This window comes from Bidens hawaiensis, unplaced genomic scaffold, assembly GCF_021521415.1.
Source record: "Bidens hawaiensis isolate Kalapana, Puna unplaced genomic scaffold, B.hawaiensis_p1.1 tig00040274_1, whole genome shotgun sequence".
Taxonomy (NCBI): Eukaryota; Viridiplantae; Streptophyta; class Magnoliopsida; order Asterales; family Asteraceae; genus Bidens; species Bidens hawaiensis.
In genome coordinates, this window is record NW_027497119.1 from 35,212 (window position 1) to 62,538 (window position 27,327).

A 27,327-nucleotide genomic window follows, 5' to 3' on the forward strand; every position below is an offset into this window, starting at 1 on the left:
CGCTGGAAGATATGTTCGTTTAAAGCTAAGTTCGATGGACGCCTAAGTTCGCTTACTTAAGTTCGCCTACACTTAAATTCGCTAAAGTTTAGGTTCGCTTGAAAGTTTAAGTTCGTTTAAATTAAGTTCGCCTAACACGTATGTTCGCTTACATTTAAGGTAATGAATCAGATAGCGAATCAGACTTAATTCGTCACGAAGAATGAGTTAACGAGTTAGAAAATAAATTAAAATCCTAATGGAAAATGTGTTAAGACAGTTAATGTAAATAAAATTTTTCCAAGCTGACCTGCCAGGGGCTCTGCCCCTTGGACCCTGCTAGGGGCTGCCGCCCCTAGAACCCCACTGCCAGGGGCGCTGCCCCCGGACCCCTGTTCGTTGTGGGATATAATTGAACTAGAAACGCAATATAGATAGCGATAGTTGATTGATACGTGTAATTGTTATACAGTTAGCCGTGCACAGCTCAAGAAGGGAATAACAACTAACGGTGAACGTAACCGTGTTCAGGTGAGTTTCTAGCCCCATTCCTTGTTATGTTTTCGGGGCTATGTGCATACTTGATGTGATTAGTTAATACACTTATCCTAAGTGATAAGTGTATGCCATATATGCATTATGTGAAATGTATGAATGATTTCTTGTCGGTACATGAACGATCTTCGGAATTGCATGTACTGCCAGGAAATGGTTTGATGTTATATGTATGTTGTAAGATGAATAATGAATGATGTATGTACGTACGAAACTTTACGATTATGTATATAGAAAGTATGTTATGAAGGTATGGAAGAAAGGGTACCGGACCCTAACAATATCCGAGGATGAAGGGTGACCGGACCCTAATAATATCCGAGGATGGAGGGTATCGGACCCTAATAATATCCGAGGTATGTAGGGTGAATACTCTTTATAACGTAAGGTTAGTTATGAATATATATGAAAGAATGATGGACAGGTTTAGTATGTAATGCGTACCTACGGGCATGTATATGTGTATGTAAAGTAAGTTATATGATTAACTAGAACTCACTCAGCGTAGCTGACTTTTAGTATGCACGCAGGCAAATAGGTTGAGGCAGCTCGCGTGATTGAAGACACATGACATGGAATCGAAAATACTGGCATCTCGAAGAAACGTTGTGATGTTTTAAAGACTATGTTTTGTTTTAAATGACTATGAATGTTTTATAAGACTAAGATTTGAAGGTTATGTAAAATGTTATGGTTGAATTTTTATATTCCGCGTAAGGTTTTAATTAACTCTGATATTTAGAACCGCGTTTACGAGTAAATCCAACATCCAATGTAGGGCACCGGTAACGGTGTCACACCCTCAAAATCCACTAACGGAGTTTTACCGTCAGAGGGTGTGAACTGGCAGGATCGGAATCATCAGTTATAATCAAACCATAAAATAAAGTTTCAAAACCATGAAAACGTTTACGCAGGACGACTTAAAACCAAAGATAACCGTTAAAAATAAGTTTGCAGGACAAAAGCGTTTTCAATCAATGCATGTTCCTAAACCGCGCGCCCGCCTCGGCTACCTGAGAATAACATACTAAAAGTGTCAACACAAGGTTGGTGAGTTCACAAGTTATATAAAAATAAATCGTTTAGCGTTTGCGTTACAGCGTTACAGCGTTTTGCGTTAAGCGTTTTGCGTAACAACGTTACGGCGTTTAGCGTTACAGCGTTACAGCGTTTTGCGTTACCAGATAGTGTTATGTCAAATTATATATCGATAGGTAGCTAGTCTATACAACAAGTATTACTAAGTGTTCGACACCGAAGCTGACTTGTTTAGTAAGTGCCTTGTCACCAGGTCCTCCAGACCATGGTACGTGTTAGCCAAAATTACACCCGCTCGACCTCCAGTCGAGTTTAGCGTTGGGTGGGGTTTGTCAAACCCAGTAGTACTACTCAACAGTGACTCGCTATTCTAAATATTAACCGGTTCGATGTGTAGGACTTCAAATATTTCGTTTGCCACTTAGCCTTTACAAGTGATATATAATTTATAACAAAATCTTAAATGCGTTGTGGAGTATGTTATCTCCCCCAAGTGAAAAACGTTTGAAAACAGTTTAAAGAGGGGAAAGTGAAACTCACTGTTTGCGAAGAATTTCCCAAAATAAATCACCAAGATGCGCGTCACCGAAAAACTCTCTCTAACGTTCTAAAACAACAAAGAGATTTTTCTAAGTGTCGGAATATTATCGAGTCTCTAGACCCGGCACATAATACCTATGCACATAACATGTTTCGTGTTTCGTTTGTGAATCGTGTGTGACTTTAATAAGTGTTTTTGTGACACATCACATGTGTAAGCAATCATATACGTGTCATGTATTCATAACGTACATTACTAGCAATTATTCCCCGTAAGGGCATTTTGGTCAACAAATAACAATTAACTAGCCATTATTCCCCATAAGGGCATTTTGGTCAAATTATGACAATCATCTTGCAATCATTCCCCTCAAGGACAATTTGGTCAAAACACGATAATAAATTAGCAAGTATCATATTTCATGCATTTTCACGAAACTCAGCAGCTAGTTTCACCGAGACAGAAATCCTACTAGAAAGATTGTACAATTTCACCGATCATAGCATTTCAATTAATTTACCAAAAATCATCACAGAAGCACATATGTCTTAGGTTTCCAGAACATATTTTATTACATTTTTATTCCTCATAGTTTTCTCACAATCATCAAATCATTACAGCAAACTCATAACAGTCAAATTTATGCGCAACAGAATGTTATTTGCAATTCCCATTAAACGAAAAATCCAATAAATGCAAGACCACTTGGGTTTGGTTCCTAACTCAATAAGTCAACTTCCAGAAGTGGAACCAACCCAATTGGTCTCGTAGTTCATGAGATATAACATTTACAACATAACCTAACAGCAGGTCCAACAGCTCAGCTTTGCACAACGTTTTTGTAAAATCTTAAAAGTTAACTTCTACTTGTCCAAAAATTACAAGTTTACATTCTTTAGAAACTAGACTCAGCCTAGTTTACTTTAGTACCAACAATAGCAACCAATTTTCATGTTTACACTTTGTTACAGTCACTTAAACATCAAATACACATTCTGTCCAGAAACTGTTTGCATCCAAACTCAATATATTAACAACCTATGAACTATCATGCATTCATATGACCCTCTAGACTCCATAAACACCATCCATGCACATCAATTACATATTACATACTTGATTAGGGTTTATGTTTGAACTCAAATCAAAGACACAACAATCAACATACAACAAGATTCAATCTAGTTATCAAATCATCATTCAATCAACCACAATCATATTAGCTATACACACTCATAAAATCGGCTGCTAGGGTTTGTTATTAACCCAACAAACATCAAAATCAAGCAACAAGAATGTAAAGGATGATCAATTATACCTTCCTAGCACCTAGTTCTTCAATCAAACACTTGATTTGAGGATTGTATGTGTGTATAAAGTGGACGGCAGCCGTGAGGGATGGGGTGAAGGGTTCCGATCGGGATCTTGGGTTAATAATAATAATAATAGTTAGGGTTAAGTTAATGATATATTTATAGACATACAAGTTACACTCAAGTCCCTCTACTTTCAAGTGTTGTTTTTCTAACTTAACTAACTTAGTTCTTGTTTCTTGTCTAGCATTACACACAATATAATCAAGTAACACATATGTTAACACATAATTATTACATAATTATTATGTTGACGTTTTTCGTTTATTCCTCAATCGTTTGCGTCAACTTGTTTGCGTTTCGGTGCAATTCCCGAAAGACTACACATGTAGTAAGTGTTAAGCGTCATTTAAACCCTAGTTTAAATGTAATGAAGTGTGCGTTATAGATTCAATGATCTTAAGTTTGAATTGACGGAGTTGAGTTAACGGAGTTAACCTGAAATTGACGATTGTCACATCATTCCCATGTTAAAGAATTTTCGTCCCGAAAATTTGAGTCAAGTCGTGATGAGAGTCTGAAAGAGTAAGAAAAAAAATTTCAGTTTGTCATATCATCCCCTAGTAGAAAGAAATTTCGTCCCGAAATTTAATTCATACCTCCGGTGATGTCTGACGGTTTGCCGAGTTTCGCGGTTTTCTGTGTTTGGTTAGCCCTTCAAAAAGGTGAGGATACTTTTTCATCATTTGATCCTCGCGTTCCCACGTGAACTCCGGTCCACGTCTTGAGTTCCAACGAACCTTAACGATTGGAATTTTGCTGTGCTTGAGCGTTTTGGTTTCCCAATCCAAAACCTCGACTGGTTCCTCAATGAAACGTAACTGTTCATCAACTTGCAGTTCCTCCAAAGGAACTACTTGGGTTTCATCGGACAGGCATTTCTTCAAATTTGATACGTGGAATACATCGTGTACGCCACTGAGTTCTGTTGGTAGGTCCAGTCGGTACGCCACCGGACCAATGCGCTCAGTTATCCGGTACGGACCAACATACCGTGGGTTGAGTTTGTTTCGCTTCCCAAAGTGAACCACACCTTTCCAAGGTGAGACTTTGAGTAACACTTGATCGTCCACTTGAAATTCGAGAGGTTTTCGGCGCTTGTCGGCGTAACTCTTTTGGCGATCTCGTGCTGCTGCCATGCGATTTCGGATTTGAACAATCTTTTCCCAAGTTTCGAGTACCAGTTCTGGACCAGTGATTTGGCTGTCACCCACCTCTGCCCAGCAGAGTGGTGATCGACACTTCCGTCCGTACAGCGCTTCAAACGGCGCTGCCTTAATACTTGCGTGGTAGCTGTTATTATACGAAAACTCTACCAAAGGTAAGTGGGGTTCCCAACTTTTTCCGAAATCCAAAACGCATGCACGCAACATATCCTCCAGGGTCTGAATAGTTCGTTCACTTTGCCCATCCGTCTGAGGATGGTATGTTGTGCTCATATCAAGACGGGTGCCTAGTGCGCTTTGCAGCGACTTCCAAAAGTGCGAAGTGAAACAAGAATCTCGATCGGAAATGATCGAGACAGGCACTCCGTGTCTAGACACCACTTCTTTCATGTAAACACGAGTTAGTCTTTCCATTTTGTCCGATTCCTTAATCGCTAAGAAGTGGGCAGACTTAGTCAACCGGTCAACGATCACCCAGATGGTATCGCATCCCTTCGGTGTCTTAGGTAAACCCGTGATAAAATCCATTGAGATGTGTTCCCATTTCCACATTGGGAGTTCCGGTTGTTGTAGTAGACCAGATGGTTTCTGGTATTCTATCTTGACTCTGGCACAAGTCAAGCATTTGCTCACGTAGGTGGCAATGTCGGCTTTCATGTTCGGCCACCAGTAAAGTGCCTTTAAATCATGATACATTTTATCTGAGCCAGGTGGATAGAATATCGGGACTTGTGAGCTTCGTCCATCACTAGAGTTCTCAACTCTCCGTATCGTGGAACCCAAATCCGGTTCTCAAAATATCGGACCCCGTCCGATCTGGTTTCAAGTTGCTTGTTCATGCCCCGCATGAGTTCCGATGGAAGATTGTCATCTTTCAAAGCTTCAAGTTGCGCATCGCGAATCTGATCGGGTAAGCTGGCATGAATCGTGAGTTGCAATGCTCTCACCCGTCTGGGTTTATCTGGTTCTTTTCTGCTGAGGGCGTCGGCCACCACATTGGCCTTGCCAGGGTGGTACTTGATGGCACAATCATAATCTTTGAGCAGCTCGACCCAACGACGCTGTCGCATGTTCAGCTCCTTCTGATCGTAGATATGTTGGAGACTCTTGTGGTCGGTGTAAATGGTAAACTTGGTACCGTACAAGTAATGCCTCCATATCTTAAGAGCAAACACCACAGCTCCGAGTTCCAAATTGTGGGTCATGTAGTTCTTCTCGTGAACCCGTAGTTGTCGAGAGGCGTAGGCTATAACCTTCTCGAGTTGCATCAACACACAACCGAGACCTTGTATAGATGCGTCACAGTGTACCTCAAAATTTTCCGTTCCCTCGGAGAGGGCTAAAATAGGGGCGCTACAAAGCTTGGTTTTTAACAGTTGAAAAGCGGATTCTTGCGCGTCACCCCAATTGTACTTAGTGCCCTTGTGAGTCAAAGCGGTGAGGGGTTGAGCAATCTTTGAAAATCCCTCGATGAAACGCCGGTAGTAGCCGGCCAGTCCTAGGAATTGTCGCACCTCAGTCGGAGTCTTAGGTGCTTCCCAGTTTTTGATGGCCTCTACCTTACCGGGATCGACATGGATACCATTCTCGTTGATCACATGTCCTAAAAAGTGAACCTCGCGAAGCCAAAATTCACATTTCGAGAGTTTAGCATACAGTTGTTCCTTCTTCAATAGTTCCAGAATTACCCTTATGCTCTTCGTGGTCAGTCTCGTTCTTGGAGTAGACGAGAATATCATCGATGAAAACAATCACAAACTTGTCGAGGTACGCCTTGCATACTCGATTCATGAGATCCATAAATACGGCTGGTGCGTTGGTTAGGCCAAAAGGCATAACCGAAAACTCATAGTGACCATACCGTGTTCTGAAAGCCGTCTTTGAGATATCTTCTTCGCACACTCTTAGTTGGTGATAACCAGATCGCAGATCGATCTTCGAGTAGTAACTCGATCCTTGAAGCTGGTCAAACAAATCATCTATTCGAGGTAAAGGATAACGGTTCTTGACCGTCACCTTGTTCAATTCCCGGTAGTCGATGCACATTCGGAAAGTCCCGTCTTTCTTTCGGACAAACAAGACAAGGGCTCCCCACGGCGATGACCTAGGTCGGATAAAACCCTTATCCAACAAATCTTGCAACTGAGTGGACAACTCCTGAAGTTCCGCCGGTGCGAGCCGATACGGGGCTCGTGCTATGGGTGCTGCACCGGGTGTCAACTCGATTTGGAATTCGACTTGACGAATAGGAGGAGTCCGGGCAAATCCTCCGGGAAAACTTCCAGGAAGTCTCGCACAACAGGTATATCTTCAATTCGTTTCTCCTCCGCGGGTTTCTAAACAATCTGCGCCAAAATTGCCGGATGACCCTTTCGTAGATACTTCTGCGCCTTCATAAGGGTAATGACGCTGGTGGTCATGCCGCTTCTCTCGCCTCGGACCGAAATGGTCTCGCCGGAAGGGGTGGTAATATGGACTATCTTATCGTGGCATATAATCTCCGCTCGGTTCTCGGATAACCAGTCCATGCCGACAACGACATCGAAACTACTAAGCGTAAAAGGAATAAGGTCGATATCAAAGACATGACCTGACAGTTTTAACTTACATCCCGCAAGTACATGAGTCGTTACTATAGTCTTACCATCAGCTAATTCAACAGGAAACTTAGCATCTAACGGAATTGGAGTTACGTCTAAGAGTTGACTAAAGGCTTTCGACACAAAACTCCTATCAGCTCCAGTGTCAAACAATACAGAAGCAAAACAATCGTTTACAGGGAACTTACCAGTCACCACGTGCGGATCATTGCGGACTTGACCCGACCCAATCACAAACGCTCTTCCCTTGCCATTGCTTCCACCACTACTGCCACTTCCATTACCTCCATTGTTGTCATTCTGTTTCAGCTTGGGGCAATCTTTTCTGAAATGACCTTCCTGCCCACATTCAAAACATCCTTTCGTCGTCATAGGTGGCTTAGGAGCACCCTTTGCCGCAAGGTCTCCTCTACATTCTTTCGCTTGGTGACCCATCTTTCCGCATCTCTGACACTTGGCACGGTCACACTGGCCAACATGATGATAGTTGCACCTGTTGCACTTTGGATATTTCCCAGCATATCCGCTAGAAACCTGCCCGCTACCGTTGTTGTTGTTGTTGTGATTCTGAGTGTTAAAGCTCCGAGTGAATTCGGGCTTACGGTAGTGTTGTTGCGGTGGGAGGTTCGATGATGAAGATCTGGTGTTGTCAAACTTCCTCTTCCCGCTGTTCGGGTTGCTGTTGCTGTTATTGTCGTTACTCTGGTTGTCACGGGCTTTAACGGTCGAACCCCTAGGTGGTAACGCACCTTGGGTCACAGCCTGATCCGTCAGTTTGTGAGCTAAACGGATCGCTTGATGGATCGTGGCTGGTCTGGAAGACGTTACCATGCCCTGAATCTGCGGTGCTAACCCATCAATGTACATTTCGATCCTCTTGCTCGGCGGATCCACCATCCGCGGACACATCACAGCCAACTCGTGAGAACGAGTAGTGTAGGCTTCGATTTCCGAACCCACCATCTTCAGTGACCAAAATTCCGACTCCAGCTTTGAAATCTCTTCTCTCGGACAATACTCCTCTCGCATCATGTTTTTGAACTCCTCCCAGTTCATCGCATTAGCCAGTTCCAATCCAAGGATCTGGACGTTCGAATTCCACCAAGTGAGGGCAGAATCCTCAAGTGTTCCAGCAGCGAATTTGACACTACTGGCAGGGGGACAATTACACATCTCAAAGGCCGACTCGGCCTTCTCAGCCCAACGCAGGAAACCTATTGCTCCCTCAGTGCCCTTAAACAACTTGGGCTTGCAGTCAAGGTAGTTCTTGAAGGTACACGTTCCACTCGGACCTCCAGCTTGGTTCTGAACGTGTGCGGCTAAAGCGGCCGCAACATGGTCGTTCAACAGAGTTTGGAGTTCAGCTGCAGTCAAGCTGATGTTACCACGTCCTCGTCCAGCGTTTCTTCCAGCCATTTCCTAGAATCACAGTATAAAATGTTAAACATGAATTTTTCTTTCATATACAACACACCATACATGTAATAAAAAGATAGGTAAGAAAGAAATAAGAAACAACATCACATCACAACCACATATTAATCTAAATAAAAATTCATGATTAAAACCATTGTATTCGCTACAAAGTATTTCCAATCAATCCTTAAAATCATAGAAAAATAATAGTTCGGATGGAGACAACCCCTCCATCTAAGTGTCATCATCACTAGATGTCGTCATCCGAGGACACCTCTGAGTGTGCCTCTTCCTCAGCCGGTTCTTCTTCGGGTTCCTCCTCGGGATCTTCCTCGGGATCTTCCTCAGGCTCCTCTTCGGGATCTTCTTCAGGTTCGGCCTCAGGCTCCGCCTCAGGCTCGGCCTCAGGCTCGGCTGCGTTCTGAGCAAGTTGCATTTGCAAGACATCGCAACGCTCCAACGCTATCTCAGTTCGGGTCCTTGCTTCTTGGAGTTGCCATTGCAAGTCTATCATCTCAGCTTGCATCTTCATCATAACTTTCATTTGTTGATCACTAGCCTCTCGCATTTCCTTCATTGCTGCTGCCATGCGGGCAATCTCCTCCTTAGTCTCGGTTCCGTCTTTTAACATTCTGGAAACGTTCTCCCTCGTATAGCGCATGTAACCCACGTCACGCTCCAAGCATGAAACAACAGCTGCGAGAACTCTCTCTACAGGTTCGGTTATGGGTGGTAGGGTGTTGGGATAAGCAGGGTGGTTCGGGTGAGGCAACGGGGGAACTTGTTCGCGATAGACCATACGTCTGATCATGTTAGGGTACCAATCCCAGCTAACGTCGTTTTCGTAAATGCCTCCGGATAGGCGGTACCTCTTCGGTGCGGGAGCTTCGAGTTCCGGGACTACTCGGGGTGGTGAGGCGGTAGGTAACTGCGGTTCCTTCCCGTGAGCATGCGTCATCGAATCGGATTATGATGAGGGTGGCGTCGACATTCCTACTAGTAAGCCGTGTATGCGCGCGCGTATGAGTGAAAGAGGTAAAGAGATAAGACTGCAAGACTACACAAACCTATGCAGTGCGTATCATTATAACTAATGGGTCGTCGCGGTTATAGTCTAGTATGCATGCAGCTTCTAGTTCGCTATAACCAATGGATCTGATACCAATCTGTCACACCCTCAAAATCCACTAACGGAGTTTTACCGTCAGAGGGTGTGAACTGGCAGGATCGGAATCATCAGTTATAATCAAACCATAAAATAAAGTTTCAAAACCATGAAAACGTTTACGCAGGACGATCTAAACCAAAGATAACCGTTAAAAATAAGTTTGCAGGACAAAAGCGTTTTCAATCAATGCATGTTCCTAAACCGCGCGCCCGCCTCGGCTACCTGAGAATAACATACTAAAAGTGTCAACACAAGGTTGGTGAGTTCACAAGTTATATAAAAATAAATCGTTTAGCGTTTGCGTTCAGCGTTACAGCGTTACAGCGTTTTGCGTTAAGCGTTTTGCGTAAAAACGTTACGACGTTTAGCGTTACAGCGTTACAGCGTTTTGCGTTACCAGATAGTGTTATGTCAAATTATATATCGATAGGTAGCTAGTCTATACAACAAGTATTACTAAGTGTTCGACACCGAAGCTGACTCGTTTAGTAAGTGCCTTGTCACCAGGTCCTCCAGACCATGGTACGTGTTAGCCAAAATTACACCCGCTCGACCTCCAGTCGAGTTTAGCGTTGGGTGGGGTTTGTCAAACCCAGTAGTACTACTCAACAGTGACTCGCTATTCTAAATATTAACCGGTTCGATGTGTAGGACTTCAAATATTTCGTTTGCCACTTAGCCTTTACAAGTGATATATAATTTATAACAAAATCTTAAATGCGTTGTGGAGTATGTTATCTCCCCCAAGTGAAAAACGTTTGAAAACAGTTTAAAGAGGGGAAAGTGAAACTCACTGTTTGCGAAGAATTTCCCAAAATAAATCACCAAGATGCGCGTCACCGAAAAACTCTCTCTAACGTTCTAAAACAACAAAGAGATTTTTCTAAGTGTCGGAATATTATCGAGTCTCTAGACCCGGCACATAATACATATGCACATAACATGTTCCGTGTTTCGTTTGTGAATCGTGTGTGACTTTAACAAGTGTTTTTGTGACACATCACATGTGTAAGCAATCATATACGTGTCATGTATTCATAACATACATTACTAGCAATTATTCCCCGTAAGGGCATTTTGGTCAACAAATAACAATTAACTAGCCATTATTCCCCATAAGGGCATTTTGGTCAAATTATGACAATCATCTTGCAATCATTCCCCTCAAGGGCAATTTGGTCAAAACACGATAATAAATTAGCAAGTATCATATTTCATGCATTTTCACAAAACTCAGCAGCTAGTTTCACCGAGACAGAAATCCTACTAGAAAGATTGTACTATTTCACCGATCATAGCATCTCAATTAATTTACCAAAAATCATCACAGGAGCACATATGTCTTAGGTTTCCAGAACATATTTTATTACATTTTTATTCCTCATAGTTTTCTCACAATCATCAAATCATTACAGCAAACTCATAACAGTCAAATTTATGCGCAACAGAATGTTATTTGCAATTCCCATTAAACGAAAAATACAATAAATGCAAGACCACTTGGGTTTAGTTCCTAACTCAGTGAGTCAACTTCCAGAAGTAGAACCAACCCAATTGGTCTCGTAGTTCATAAGATATAACATTTACAACATAACCTAACAGCAGGTCCAACAGCTCAGCTTTGCACAACGTTTTTGTAAAATCATAAAAGTTAACTTCTACTTGTCCAAAACTTACAAGTTTATATTCTTTAGAAACTAGACTCAGCCTAGTTTACTGTAGTCCCAACAATCTCAACCAATTTTCATGTTTACACTTCGTTACAGTCACTTAAACATCAAATACACATTCTGTCCAGAAACTGTTTGCATCCAAACTCAATATATTAACAACCTATGAACTATCATGCATTCATATGACCCTCTAGACTCCATAAACACCATCCATGCACATCAATTACATATTACATACTTGATTAGGGTTTGTGTTTGAACTCAAATCAAAGACACAACAATCAACATGCAACAAGATTCAATCTAGTTATCAAATCATCATTCAATCAACCACAATCATATTAGCTATACACACTCATAAAATCGGCTGCTAGGGTTTGTTATTAACCCAACAAACATCAAAATCAAGCAACAAGAATGTAAAGGATGATCAATTATACCTTCCTAGCACCTAGTTCTTCAACCAAACACTTGATTTGAGGATTGTATGTGTGTATAAAGTGGACGGCAGCAGTGAGGGATGGGGTGAAGGGTTCCGATCGGGATCTTGGGTTAATAATAATAATAATAGTTAGGGTTAAGTTAATGATATATTTATAGACATACAAGTTACACTCAAGTCCCTCTACTTTCAAGTGTTGTTTTTCTAACTTAACTAACTTAGTTCTTGTTTCTTGTCTAGCATTACACACAATATAATCAAGTAACACATATGTTAAACACATAATTATCACATAATTATTATGTTGACGTTTTTCGTTTATTCCTCAATCGTTTGCGTCAACTTGTTTGCGTTTCGGTGCAATTCCCGAAAGACTACACATGTAGTAAGTGTTAAGCGTCATTTAAACCCTAGTTTAAATGTAATGAAGTGTGCGTTATAGATTCAATGATCTTAAGTTTGAAATTACGGAGTTGAGTTAACGGAGTTAACCTGAAATTGACGATTGTCACAAACGGGGCCTTACAATTTACATATTAACCTAGGTTATTATTTTACATTCTTAGCTTACTATGTTTAATGTTTAATTGATATGTTTCCTATGGTTAATGGTTAATGTTTAATGTAAATTTTTTTTAACCTATATTTTAGATTATTAACCTAGGTAAGTATTTTACATTCTTAGGTTATTATGTTGAATGGTTAATTGTTTATGTTAATTGATATGTTTCCTATGTTTAATGTGTAATGTTTAATGTTTAATGTCTAATTGTTTCCAAAATTAAATTATGGTATTTCTTATATTTTGGATGTGTAATGTGTAATTATTAATTGATATGTTTCCTAATAAATTATGGTATTTCTTAGTATTTTAAATTACTTTTTACGGATTTCAATTTGAATTCAAATTCAACTTAGTTTGTATAATTTTGTAAACATGAATCGGCCATTTTATTTAATTGATTCATATTGATCATATTGATATGTTTCTTATATTTATTTCGGGCAATTATGGTATTTGTTAAATATTCAATTTTTAATGTGTAACTGATTCTAAAATCAACTTAATGTGTCTTATTTTGTAAACATGAATTATAATATAATTTAATTCGTATGATATAAGTTATGACTTATTATTGTTATTGTGTTATTAATCAATTCATAATTACATTCGGTTATTACTACCAAATTAAGTAAATATCAATTATCAATTACATTCGGTTATTAATCTAGCTGTTGATTTCGTTAGATCCGGAAAATCAAGGTTCCACAATGATGTACGTGACATTGTCGTCCTATCCATGTCTGTCTTCACCGTCCATCGACCTTACTTCGGCTCACTAAACCATAAGGTTGACAACAAACAATTTATTATTTTTAGGATTTCATAATTTCTTTTTGTCGCACTCCAGGTGTTACACCAGATGCCCATATGTTTTTTTATTAGTATTTTAGATTAGTAAGTTAGCTTAGTATACTTAATTTCTATGATTCATATTAATTGGTATGTTTAATTGATTCTTAGGTTTAATTCAAATTTCATCTATGGGATTTAATATAAAAGATCCTACATTACAATTTAAATTTTAAATTGATAATAATTGGGATTATTTTTAGATATATTGTAACTGATTGGAATTGATTCATATCAACAATCTAAGAAGTTATTACGAATTTAAATTTAGTTTGAAAGTAATCTTAATGGGTCTAATTTTAGATGGATAGAATAGCAATTTATATTTCATAATAATACCAGTTACTACCAATATAAATAAATAAAAATAAATATTAATTATAATTTTATTGATTTGAGTGATTATTGTTTGGTTATTCAAAAATCCCTAATTTTAATCTCTTAATTTACTATATTTATATTTTTCTTTGTTATGGAACAATTCAAAAATTCAAACACATTCAATATATCTATATATACTATAATCCAAACACACAAATTTTCACACCTTCTCACTGCATTAATCAAAATTCTTATTTGTTTCTTTGCAAGGTTTATAATTTTGTTCATACTTTTATATATTTTTTATTTTTAATTTTATTTGTTTCGTTCAAAGTATAATTATTGATTATTTATTTGTTTAAGCAAGATGGAACCATCAAACATTATGATGTTCAACCCGTTGGATGTGACTAACAATGACTGTGTCCTCAAGGTTCGTATATTGAAACTATGGCGTTTGAAGGACAACAATAACCAGGAGAAGATTGGTCCATAAAAATGATTGTGCAAGATGAAATGGTATTCTTATATACAAAAATTATTTTTTTTATTCCTTTTTTTTATTTATATTCCTCATTACTAATTGTAATAATTATTTTCTTCCTCATATAAATAATGTAACAGGGTAGTAGAATGCAAGCTTATGTAAGGAAAGCTTGCATCCCAAAGAATGATATTTGGCTTGCTGAGAATCGGTCATTGATTGTTCGGAAATTATATTGCATTTACATAGTTATAAGAAAAAAATTGTATTTGTTAATGCAAACAATTTATGTAATTTTGTATGCTTTTTTTGTGACGCGGTCAACCTCTTTAATGATTTAAATTGCGCTTGCAACTTAACTGTTGCAAAGAAAATAACAAAAAAAGAAAAAAAAACTGGATGCAAACGGTACAAGTTTACTGTATTGGAGCGTCCATGTTAGAAGTTGGATTTATTTGAATTCAGCGTTTTCATTCCATTTTTTTGGTGTGAATTGATCAGCAAGTTTTGGCAAAGTACCTTATGTATGATCACCACGTCGTCACGCGCCGTGAAGCTCACATTGTAAAATTGAGCAGTTTATAATTTTATCCTTATGATTTTTTAGCAGCTTTTAGTTTTCAGCCACTTGTAGGTTGGTGATCTTTTAATCCTATGTTTAGAGAATCTCAAGTTATTTGCATGAGTGATAAATGATTTTCAGCGTTGTAAGTTTTCTTTTTTAAATGGTTATTATTAACCTTATGAAAATGATAATTTAAACCAAATATTGGAAAGATATTTTGTAGGGTCATTTCCAAACTTAACTTATAATTTTGTTGACCACTTCAACTAACGCTTTGATCTTCATGCATGGAAGGATCGGTATGTGGCCTAAACACATACTTCTTGTATCATTTTTGCAAGATTTGATATTATAACTATATATGATTTACAAGTTTGGTGCCGCAAGTGGCTTATTGGGCCACTTGGCGGCACCGTATTGGTCGGCGAATTTTGTATTTTTTTAGTTTAGTTACCACAATAAACGTAATGGAAACTGATCAAACGTCAATTTTTTTAGTTCGGGTACCATAACAAATCTGACCGAAACCGGCCGAGTTCGCGCAAACTTGCGGCTTTATTTAAAGCCCATGACCAACAACACTACCAACCGACCAACCCCCCCTCCCCCCAATTGTCCGTTGGTCCACCTCAAGTTTTTTATTTTTTTCGTTTTTTTATTCCAGTACCGTAAGGTACGTAATCAAAACCGACCAAATTCGTGTCAAGTTACCGCCTCAATACTCGGGACCGACAATGCTTTGGTTTTACCACCGCCTGGGTTTACCAACCAACTAAACATCGTTTTCAATATTTTGTTTTTTTATATGTTAATGCTTTTATATGTTAATTTGACGAATTAATATTTTGGGTTTTAACCCTCAAATTTTACCAATGGTGTCTATATTGTTATGAACACAGCCAGTACCGACCGAATTCGTGTCGACTCATCGTCGTAACGTTCGGGTTTTACCAACGCCCGGGTTTCAACTTATGAGTTTTGCCAACTGCCCCGGCGCAATGCGCCAGGATGAAAATCTAGTTTAGTATAATTGAAATATTTGATCATACATGAGCTGTAGTTAACTTTTTCATTCTAATAAATAATCGCAACCTCAGTTTGACACTTACTGCTTTTCATTATGTTTTGTGGTTTGGTAGTGGTTTTTTTACCCACAAGTTAAGAGTGACGTATTTACCTATCTCTTAAACAAATGTTCATTCCGTTTAAAATGTAAAAATTAAAAAACTAAGGTTATGACTTGAATGAAAAGTTAAATAAAAAGTGTAGTTAATTTTTATTGTTATAACATTATATAATTTGTCTATATTTTATAGTTTTTATAATTGGCATATTTGATCATACATGACCTGACATTAAAAAGACTACAAGTTAAATATATAGGGGATGGATCTTGCGAGAAGTGATATTACAGTGAGAAGTGGGAGAAGTGAAGGTATAACTCCATTAATCCCTAATTTCACTCTCTGTCATATGATGTTACATACATATATGTAGGTTGGTTGTATGTATGTGTTAATTACACATTCAAACCTACCTACAAACATATAAATGTACCGAGCCACATTCAAACCTATGTACCTACACACATACAATCATACGTACACATATACAAACATATGTACCTACACACATATATATGCACCTACACTACGCACCTACACATAAGAAATAGAGTGAAATTAAGGATTAATGGAGTTACACATTCACTTCTCGCAGTAAAAAAACTTCTGAAATGATCGAATACCTATATATATATTTTGTATATATATATATATATTGTATAGTTTTAAAAATAAATATATATCTATTTTTATTTTATTAAAGAGTAAACGAGCTGAGGAAAAGTTCGTTTATGTTTGTTTATTTAATATTTAATAAACAAACGAATATGAACAAAATTTTATGTTCATGTAGTTAAATGAATGATAATGAAGGGTTTTAAGGGGTTTTATTAAACTTTTTTACTTTTCTTTTTCTTCAAAGTTTTGATGTATAGCACCTTATTAAAGTGTTTTTAAAGTCTTTTTTATTTGTTTTTACTTTTATTTTTTTAATTATAGGATTTACCATTTGATATTCACGAGTTGAAAAAGTGGATGATCGTTTTTGTTTCACAAGTGGGTGGTGAGAGTTCACAAAGAAGAATGGAATACAATTCAAGATATGATGATTTTGAGCAAGATCTCAATGGACAATTAGTTTAATGATAGAATACGTGATCGGGTTTTTTTAATTGAAAATTTAACTGTATATGATATATTTATATTTTGCTTTGAAAAATCATGTTTTCGATCTACATATATGGTATCAAGCAATTTATGATGAATTGAGTTCTCTTTACGATTTACGTTAATGGATTTTGTGCAGAGGTTTGAAAAAAAATACTTTTGAAAGTTTGTTGCGGTTGTTTTAAGTTTTAGTAATGTTAAGATGATTAATTTGATATGTTAAGGGTGTGTTAATTTATGATGGTTGTTTATATGTTAAGGATGGTTTAAAGGTTATTTAAACTTAACATGTATTCATGTTACCATGCTTAGTTAGATTGCTAATATATAAACTTACTTGATGAAATGAAAAATGCAAAAATTGTTGCTAATAAGTATATGTATAATCTTTGTCATTTCATGTTTTGTGCCGTGATTATTTTTAATATTTCAATAGTTTTCAATTATACAAATCAAATAATTTGTTACTCTTAAAATCATATTATACAAACCATCCACATTTTATATGAACTAACAATAATCTTACAACATGTATACATCTTTATATTTGTTTTACGATCCTTATATTTTCCTCAGTGTACTATATAACACGCCTACACAAATTATTATTACATTTACTAAAATATAAATACACACACATATATGTATGTTTAATTAACGTTGTCTATATTTCCACCCGTGTCGTACACGGGTCAATAACCTAGTGTTTTCTAATAATAAACAAAGAATTTTTTTCAATAGATTATAAAAAATCACAAATTGATTCAGTTGAGAAAATAAAATATATTGGTGATATCCTTTTTTTTGAAACATTTCAAAACAATCATTTTCTTATTAAAGGAGACATCTATAATATATATAAACGAAAACATAAAAATCTTACGTGTTGCGATGTGGTAGCTCCCCCTTTTTTTGGAGTCACCAGATTTGCTTTATTTTTAAATGGAGGTTTCTCATGCATTTGACTCGAATTTATGGGTATGGGTCTTACCAAACCCAGATATTCCTTAAACGAGTTATAACATCTCATTAAATAAAAAATAATTCTCACCAAATTATTGATGTAAAAATCCTATAAAATAGGATATACTAAAAATTAATATCTTATTTATTTTAAAAAGGATATATATATATATATATAGATAAAGGATCCAATACAATAATCCCTAATCGTATATTACGTACGCGACTCGCATCCCCGTCGATTTCAAATAACACGCGGTGGCAATATTGTAATATTCATCAAATCGTTGCTCCCATCGATTTCATCCGCCTTCAACATGACCGTTCAGAAATCCGTCACCATCAAACGATCCTGTCCACCATCCACCATCCAATGATTCCGTCCACCGTACACCATCTTCCTCCGTCACGACCTGTTGATAAAATTGACCAATTGAAATTGAAATTGTTGAACTAATTGACCAATTAAACTTTGAAATTGGTCCAATTAATCATCAATTTGAAGTTTCAATTGATCAATTTTGAGTTTTGAGTGATGGGTTTTAACTGAACGTTTAAAGTTTTAAGCGCCATTTGCAGAAACCCAGTTGTAGACGTTCCATATTTTGTTTATATGATCGAATCAATGATCAAATTAACGGTCGATTGACGATTATTTGATGATTATGAGATTATATGAAGTGATTTCAGTGTTCAATTTCATGTTTACAGGTGTTTAATTTTTTTTCTGTTAGTTTTAGAAGTTCTGAACACTCAGAACTTCTTAGAACTTCTAAACTTTTTTTAACACCCAGAACTTCTTAGAACTTCTAAACTTTATCAGAACTTATAAACTTTTTTTAACAACCTAAACTTCTTAGAACGTATCAGAAAGTTTCAAAGATGTTCATTATTTTTTGAACACCCAGAACTTCATTGAACGTTTTAGAACGTTTAAATATGCTCTTTTTTGTTTCAGAACGTTTAAACATAATATTTTGAACCCTAATCAGAGCTCGATTAGGGTTCAAAATATTTTGAACCCTAATCAGAGCTCGATTGAGTGCGTTATTTCTGCAAATCCATAATCGATTGATGATTCTAAAGCCTCTTACACATCAATTCGATTGATTAATTCATCAATTTTGGTGTTTATTTTGGTCAAAACGTTTAAACTTTGAGCAGAACGTTTAAACATGAACCCTAATCATAGCTCAATTAAGTGTGTTAATTTGTATTTTCATAATCGATTGATGATTCTAAAGCCACTTACACATCAATTCGATTGATTAAATCATCAATTTTTGATCAATTTGAAGATTTTTAATGTTCAGGTACGTTCTATTTCAATTTTGGTTTTTGACTTTAGAGATTTCATACTTTAAGCTGTGATTAGAGTTTAGAAATTGTATTAGATTGAGCGACAAGTTCCGAATTTGGATCAGAGTTGATTTGTAATCGACGAATTTTGATCGCGAACTACTGTTGGGTTATTTACGAAATTGCCACCCGCGCGTTTTTTAATCAAACGCTCTGGAATGTCGCGTACCTAATGTATGATAAGCCATTATTGTACGTTAACCCACCCCTATATATATATATTATTAAAATTAAAAAACCAATTTTATAGTAAAAAAAATAAACGGGTCTTGGGTCTCATCAAACCATAAATATATTATTAACTTTCAAAAATATAATTTATAATTATAAAAAAAACAAATTTTATAGTAAAAAAATAAGCGGATCTTGGGTCTCATCAAAACCATATAGCTTTTAAACCGGGTTATAACATCTCATTTATTTGTGAAACAATTTATCATCAGACCATAAGTATATTATTAACTTTCTTACAATAAAAAAATATAAATTAAAAAAGTAGAAAAATATTAGAACAAACAATATAAAACAACCCCCGTAATACGGGGGATAAAAACTAGTTAAATAATAAAGTGTCACCGTATATGACATCAATTTTAATGTTTTACGTTATTTTAAAAGGTGTGAAGTACACACATAATTAACCATTCAGCATATCGTATTCAATGTAATTAGTAAACAAATTTTGAACTAACATGTGTAACCATAAAATGCTTCATCTTTTGCAAGTTAAAAAGTTTCACACCTTTAAAAAATAAGTCTTGACAGGACAGAATTCCTATATTCTCATAGTCTGATTACGTATAGGGGGTGTTTTGTAACTGTAGTATCATATAAGGGTCGCCAATGTAAGTTAAAATAATTGTTTGCCCAAACGATGGAAGGAACGGAATGAACTATTAGTGATTACTTCTTCTCTTAGTGTTCTTCCATGTATCGATCTATAGTTAGATTACCAATTTGTGTCGTAGCATTTGATCTGAACTTGGTGAACTAAAATACTGTTGTATAAGGCTTTATAGACTTGTAGCATACGGCCAATATGGTGTTGGGTCACATAAATATTATTCGTAGGCTTAAAGTACTCGTTTAATACCCGAACCTAGTACCGGATCTGAAAAAACCCGGAACTGGTTTTTTTTATGCCCGGGTTTTTAATACCCGAACCGTACCCGACCCAACCCGTAGGGTACAGATAGGGTATGCATTTTAGTACCAAAACCCGTACCCAAACAAGACCCGATTTGTACCCGGTAATACCCGAAAACCTAAACCGGTTCCATAACCGGAACCAGAATTTCCCAATACCCGATGTGACATTCGTTAATTTCGGGTCTCGTTTGTATTCGTTTATCATGTAAACCGACCCATTTTGTAAACCAAGGCTTATGATATAATCAAAATGATGGATTTTATGTTACAATATTGTTTTACACTTGTTGGGTCTTGAAAACATTCTTTTTGGTCCTTAAAACTCCTTAAAATGACTTAAACCAAACTTTGGGGACTATTATTGTCATTTACCAAAAACTTGTTTGACCATTTCAACCATCACATGCATCTTTACCCTAATTGTATGAACCATACTCTTACCACTATAAAAGCAAGGCTCCATACACCATTTTGGTTGTTCATCTTCTCCAAAATCTCTCTCAAATCCAAGTATTCATCTTCAACATTTTGTTACTTTGATTTCTTAAGGTCAACTAACTATAGTCTTTCATTTTAACTTGTTCATATAATATTACTAACACTTGAATATGGTGGTACAACATATATATAATACACACCCCTTATTTCCTTTATTTGTTACTTCACCGACGCCGGTTGGTTAAGTTTCGAATGTCATAAGGCAAGGCTTCATGGAGGACTTCGTGTTCTTGATATATATTTACACACAAATAACTTATTATACATATCATTTATGACTAACTTCTAACCCTTTTTAGTTTGTTCATATTATTTACAAGTTCCATGGTGTGGGTTTGTATAAGACTAACCTCGGTTTAACCGAAACTAGTCCAAACCGAAAACCGAACTTTTGTTTACTAGTGTTGTTAAAATAGTTGTTTAAACAAGTTTATTGCTAGATTTGAGTTTCAAAAATCATTTTTACAAGTTCTTTGATATTAAGCATATGAAATCCATCTATGAACTCGTTGGGAGATGGAAACCGAACTAAACCGAAACTTTTGCTTAAAAGACTTGTAGTTAACTTTTTAGTTGTAAAATTTAAGTTTTCTTCATTTATAAACCAATATACAAGTTCTATGATATTTGGGCATGTAGAAACCATCTATGAACTATTTGTGAGATGGAGACCAAACCAAACCGAACTATACCGACTTTTACTCGCTTAAGACACACAAGTGTGTTTTTAGCTATCAAGACTTGTATATTTCTTTAAAAATAGTTTACAAACTGATTTTAATTATTTTCTTAAGTACTTGGAATTGTTGGATCCAACTTGATCTCATCACATAGTTTGGACCGACAAAACCGAACACTCGCTTAACGTGCGTTGTTAGTTCTAAACAATAGATCTACATACTTGGTTAAGTGTTAGTATATTTTAATGAGTTATCTCATAACAATTAATATGTTGGAAAGTTGACTTTGGGTTTGACCATTTGTCAAGACCCGAATCGACAACCCGAACACTCGTTAAAAACCCGTTTTAGTATCTTTGTCTCAAAGGAACTTGCATTTTAGCATTTTTCCCACCTTATTACTTAACATTGGTTAAGTAAATATTAAGGTTAAATACTTTAACCCGGTTTCGAGAAAACTTACATTTTTAAAGGATTGTTATTATAAATTCTTAAATAGTTACATTTTAAACCTTGAACTTTAATTGTTTACTTTTTGCAACAATTATTTTATTTAAAGATCTTCAAGACAACCATTCTAAATCCAAGATTTTATTGTCATTTAGGCCTTGCTCGTTAAACTTCATCCATCCGGTCATTCATCTTTTACCGATCAAGTTTTATACTTGAACGTGAGTAATTTCATACCCCGTTTTCTATCTTTTGTTTTGAGGTGACATTTCATACTTATTCAAATCAAATGCTTTATACTTGAGTCTTAAACCACAAACATTGTTGTATACTTTACTTGAATAATTGCTCGATTTGGTGTTCTATGCTTATATGCCTATGTGTTTATCGCTTTCGGTTGGTGGAATCTATAAATCCTAGACTACTTGGTATCCCCTTGTAGCAAGGTGTCGTTAACATAATGCAATTAACGATATTCTATTAAATCCTAGACTACTTGGCAATCCCTTGTAGCTAGGTGGCGCTAACGTAATTCTATTAGCGATTGTCAATTTATCCAAGTTTATAGCTATTATTTATGGTTTTGTATACTAGTTTTGTGGCTTTTCATGCTATATATCTATTGTTTAAACTTATAAATTGCTCACCAACCTTTGTTTTGACAACTTTATTTTATGAAATGTTACAGGTTTGCATCTAGGTTGATTATGGAGTTCGGTGAAGAAAATGACACAAATACCGTTAGGATATTAGCAAAAATGAACAATATTCGATTTGCTATATTTTGCTATATTTTGTTGTATTTAACTTATGAATATTTGGTTATGTGACATTTTCGATGTTGTGAAATGAAATGAGTTTGTTAAATATTGTCTCTTTAAATAGTGTCATGCGCTTATGGGCAATCGTTACACCTCGGCATGTTCCGCCGCCTTTGGTCGGGGTGTGACACCCGAAACCGGGTTTTTTAATTACCCAATCCGTACCTGAAAAATACTCCTAAAAGTGCATCCCCTTAAAAAATTCAGTCTATACCCGAAAAAACCAAAAAATAGGAATTTTTTTTTCAATACCCGGAAATAGGGTATTCAAATACCCGGTTTTAGAATAACCAGTTTTAGAATACCCGGTTCTATACCCAAACCGAACCCAATGCATATAGTATGGCTTGTAGAGGCAATACCTAGACCAGAACCCGACCCGGCTATTGCCAACACCTTAATTTTCAATACCCGGAACCGGGTATTTTAAAAAAAAACCGGGTATATATAATGGGATTAAAGTGATTCCCCGGGGGGTCCATTGTCTCTCTTTGGGCCAGGCCGTTTTCTGGATGAAAGTTAGGGTTTTGTTTATGGTATTTATATATATATACCTTGGGAATGAATGCAACGTAAAAACCTAATCAATAATCATCTGAGTTCACAATTAACCAGCAAAAGGAATTAATGGCTTCATTGAGGAGAGGAAACAGCGACGATTCAGATGGTAACCGGAAGAGAACAAACCCCGGTGACCTTGACGGCAGTTACGACATAATTGGTATCCTCATTATTATTATTTTAAATACTTGCTGCTAAATTTTGTACTTGTTTTAAGTGTTTATTAATTAATTAACGGTTCATTAGATTTTTAGGTAAAAAATTATAGGATCAGTCGTTAGGGTGTATTTAATAATTTTAAAGAGCTTGGGGTGCAAACGAGCCGAGCCTAAGCTTGTTTATTAAACGATCTTACCTCGATCAAGCTTTTTCATGACATCAAGCTTTTTCAAGCTTTACCTCGATCTTACCTCCGCTTGTTTCCACTCCTAATTTTGCTTTTACGAGTGGGATTATGGTTTATTTACTTGTTTGTTTGCACCTAAGTGATAACCGCCACTGATAAGATCAGCGGTGTTAAGGTCGAAGACTCGGACACCATCAGTCAGATACAACGCAAGATTCAGGATAAGAAGAAATCTGGTTCTTCCACACTTATGAACATATTCATCAAGAACATTAAAGGAAAGATCACCTATTATCTTGAAGTCAGCCCATCGGACACCATCGGCAACGTGAAAGCCAAAATGTCTGATTTTGCACATATGCTGGTCTTCAATGGTGTTGCCCTTGAAGATAGCCGCACACTTGATGACTTAAACATCAACGACGGATCGATTCTTACTCGCATTGATACGGCACCAAACGGAAAGATAGAAATATTAGTGCATACTTTCACAAAAAAGACCATCTCTTTGTCGGTCACCCCCACGGACATCATCGCCAATATGAAATTGTGGATCATGTATAAGGAGGGTGTTCCTGTTAAAGAGCAGATGTTGATCTTCAATGGAATGGCTCTTAGGGACAGCGAGATCCTATCCAATTTCGACATTCACGGGCAATCAACCCTCACACTTGTGCGTAGATCAAGGGGAAGAATGAAGATATTCGTCAAAACATTCGAAGGGAAGGTCATTACTGTGAAAGTCAAGCCTTCAAACACCATCGGCGATGTAAAATCCAAGATCCAGGGTCAGGTAGATGTTCCTCATGACGAGCAGGAGTTGATCTTCGATGAAACGGTTCTGGACAACATCGACATTGTTGCTGACTGTAACATCAACGAGGAATCCACTCTCACACTTGTGCGCTTATCAGCAGGATATATGAATATATTTATCAGGTCTCAATCTGGAAGGACCATTACTATGGATGTTTATGGCAATGACTTTGACAGGGTGAGATTTATCTTTGAGGGGAGGCAAATGATGGATGGCTCTACCCTTGCCGACTGCCACGTTCAGAATGAATCAATCATTCACAGTGCGTTAACAACAATAAGGGTAGATTAGAGATGCATATTTTATGAATCATTTAATATTTTGCACTAAAACACTATGTCTTTTGATGTTGCTCTGTTGGTAAACTTGCTATGTACAAGTATTTGAATTTATGGAATGGTTTGGCTAAAGATAAATGATTGATGTTCTTTAAAATTAAAATATCAAAACGACTGAGAAACGCTTATGATAAAACAAGTTATAAATGGTTATGTGATGAGCCGATGAATGATTTCATAATTTTTATTGATAAATTAGGTGTAAAAGTGAGTAATCATTCGGTATTTCAACAACTCAAGCGACCTCAATATAAAAGTTATGAAATACTTATGTTTTGTAAACAACTATTCTGCATACTTCTGTTATACCTTTGAATTAAGATCATTTATATATGAAGACATAATGTAAACATCAAAACTTCAAAACTGTTCTAGTGTAAATAACCATCGCTAATTGAAACATTAAGTTTGATGTGTTACTTTAGAAGCAGCATTACTGAGTTTTACATGTTTTATAAAATTTGTTAGTAACATTTTTTATAACACTAGATTTATGAAATGTTCTGTTTCAACCTTTTATATTATTTTTTCGAACTATAACTTTTATAAACAGCAAAAACAACCACCAAACACCCTTAGAGAGAGGCCAAACACACCAAAAATTACATCAAATTAAAAGAACACCAATCTAACCATGAGATCATTCAAAATTCCGGCCTATACAACTTGAACCAAAGGAATCCCCACGGTTGTATTTCTCCAATAATGCCTTCAATCTTGATATATTTACCGCGAATCATCTTTTCATCCCTGGCTTTCCAAATACTCCAGCAGGTTATAACCACGATCCCTTGGAAAGCCTCTTTCTCGACTTTCCCAAAACCCGCTTGATCATGAAACATAAGTAAATCTCTAACTAACGAAGCCGCAATCATTAGCACCTTAAACCAGTTGTTAACCCATTTCCAAAACTCTAAAGCCGTTGATGCAATAAAAAGATATGGCCCACCGATTCAGGCGCCGAGCCACAAAACCCACACCGGCCTACTCAAATGAACTTGAACATTTCTCCTAATTAACGCATCTTGAGTAGGTAATGTTCAATCCAACGCTCCTCCACACATGGATTTGACACTTAGACGGAATCCATGTACACCATTTCATAACAAAAAGATTGCTCACTTCCCGACTTGAGGTTATTTTTCTTAACTAATTTTACCAAAAACTAGCTTGACTTATCTCCCAACCACTTCCAAGAACCAGTGCCAATTTTACAAACCGACGCCACTAACCGTTTCTAGCAATCTTGCCATTCTTCTCTGTGGACATCGTATGTCAAAATACGAGACCAATCCCATTGCCAAACAATCTTGTTACCATACCACCAGAATCACTCCTTAACTTTGCAAGACTTGTTTCTTTCCAACCTATAAATATTAGGAAATTCAACTTAAAATTTAGAATTAACTCACCAAATGTCCGACCAAAAACATACAGCCTTGCCATCCCCAAGTTCTCCTCTAACAAAGTCGTGAACCGGTTTTTTTCTTCGTATACAAACCTACGGTCTGGGTCGGTTTGGCCCAAACCGGTTTTGAGTTGTTATTGTGTCGGTTTGGGGTAGCAGGGTTGTTGGGCTCAAAGTACTCTTTTAGACTTTAGAGTTTCTTAATGGGCTTGTTGTACGAATGAATTAAAAGGTTGGGCAAAGTTCGACTTTTACAGATGGGTCATGGGTGTATTATCTGGGCTTGGTTAATTGGTTAAATCACTAATTTGTGAATAAAATCTATACCGTTTGTGAATTTCTTTGAATTAAGAATTTCTTACAGTAAGTAGATAATTTGTAACTGCAACCTTGCATTTTGAACAAAGTTTATAAGATAGAATTTTACTAATTGAGAATATAATAAAGAAGAGAGTTTTGACAAACGTTTATCTCCCCTTTACAGGCATACTTACAGAGTTACATACACTAGAATACCATATTTACATACGTGAAACTTTTAAATTAAAGAAGATAAAACATTATCTTTTTTATTAAAAGTTATAGGTAGCTTAACAAGAATAAATACATCTAAAACTATATGCAATCAGAAACTAGTTTGTTGCTTGTTCCCCTCTTTTAAGTAGTTTTAGCTATGCATTCATTGTGACACTTGTTATATTCGCATGGACAAGAGTATCAACTTTCTTAACATTCTTCGCCAATCATCACCGTGCTTCCTGAACTAGTTAGACATATATTGAGTTCGCGATAATTCCACTGAATCTTATCATTTAGATGAAGGAAAAGTTGTAACAAGGAGGTTTCCGTAGGTGAACATGTGGAAGGACCATTGTCGAACCCTGCACAACAGAGCAACCCGTGAACAAGTAAAAACATATGACCATTTGGTAAGTAACAAGTCATTAGAAGTGTGTTACTTATATGTG

General features: G+C 36.5%; 1 protein-coding gene across 1 annotated transcript; it reads left to right on the forward strand.

The window, feature by feature from the left end:
• The first annotated feature begins 23,516 nt into the window (after positions 1-23,516).
• On the forward strand, positions 23,517-24,904 carry LOC143592022 (uncharacterized). The gene is made up of 2 exons (XM_077072041.1): positions 23,517-23,610; positions 23,937-24,904. The coding sequence occupies exons 1-2, from the start codon at positions 23,517-23,519 to the stop codon at positions 24,902-24,904; spliced, it is 1,062 nt and encodes a 353-aa protein (XP_076928156.1).
• The last annotated feature ends 2,423 nt before the right edge of the window (positions 24,905-27,327 follow it).

Bases quoted from the DNA above. Each gene is read 5' to 3' on its own strand.
- LOC143592022 (XM_077072041.1), top strand. From the start codon at position 23,517: ATGGCTTCATTGAGGAGAGGAAACAGCGACGATTCAGATGGTAACCGG. The intron at 23,611-23,936 runs GTATCCTCATTA...TTTGCACCTAAG, and splicing joins CGGCAGTTACGACATAATTG to TGATAACCGCCACTGATAAG.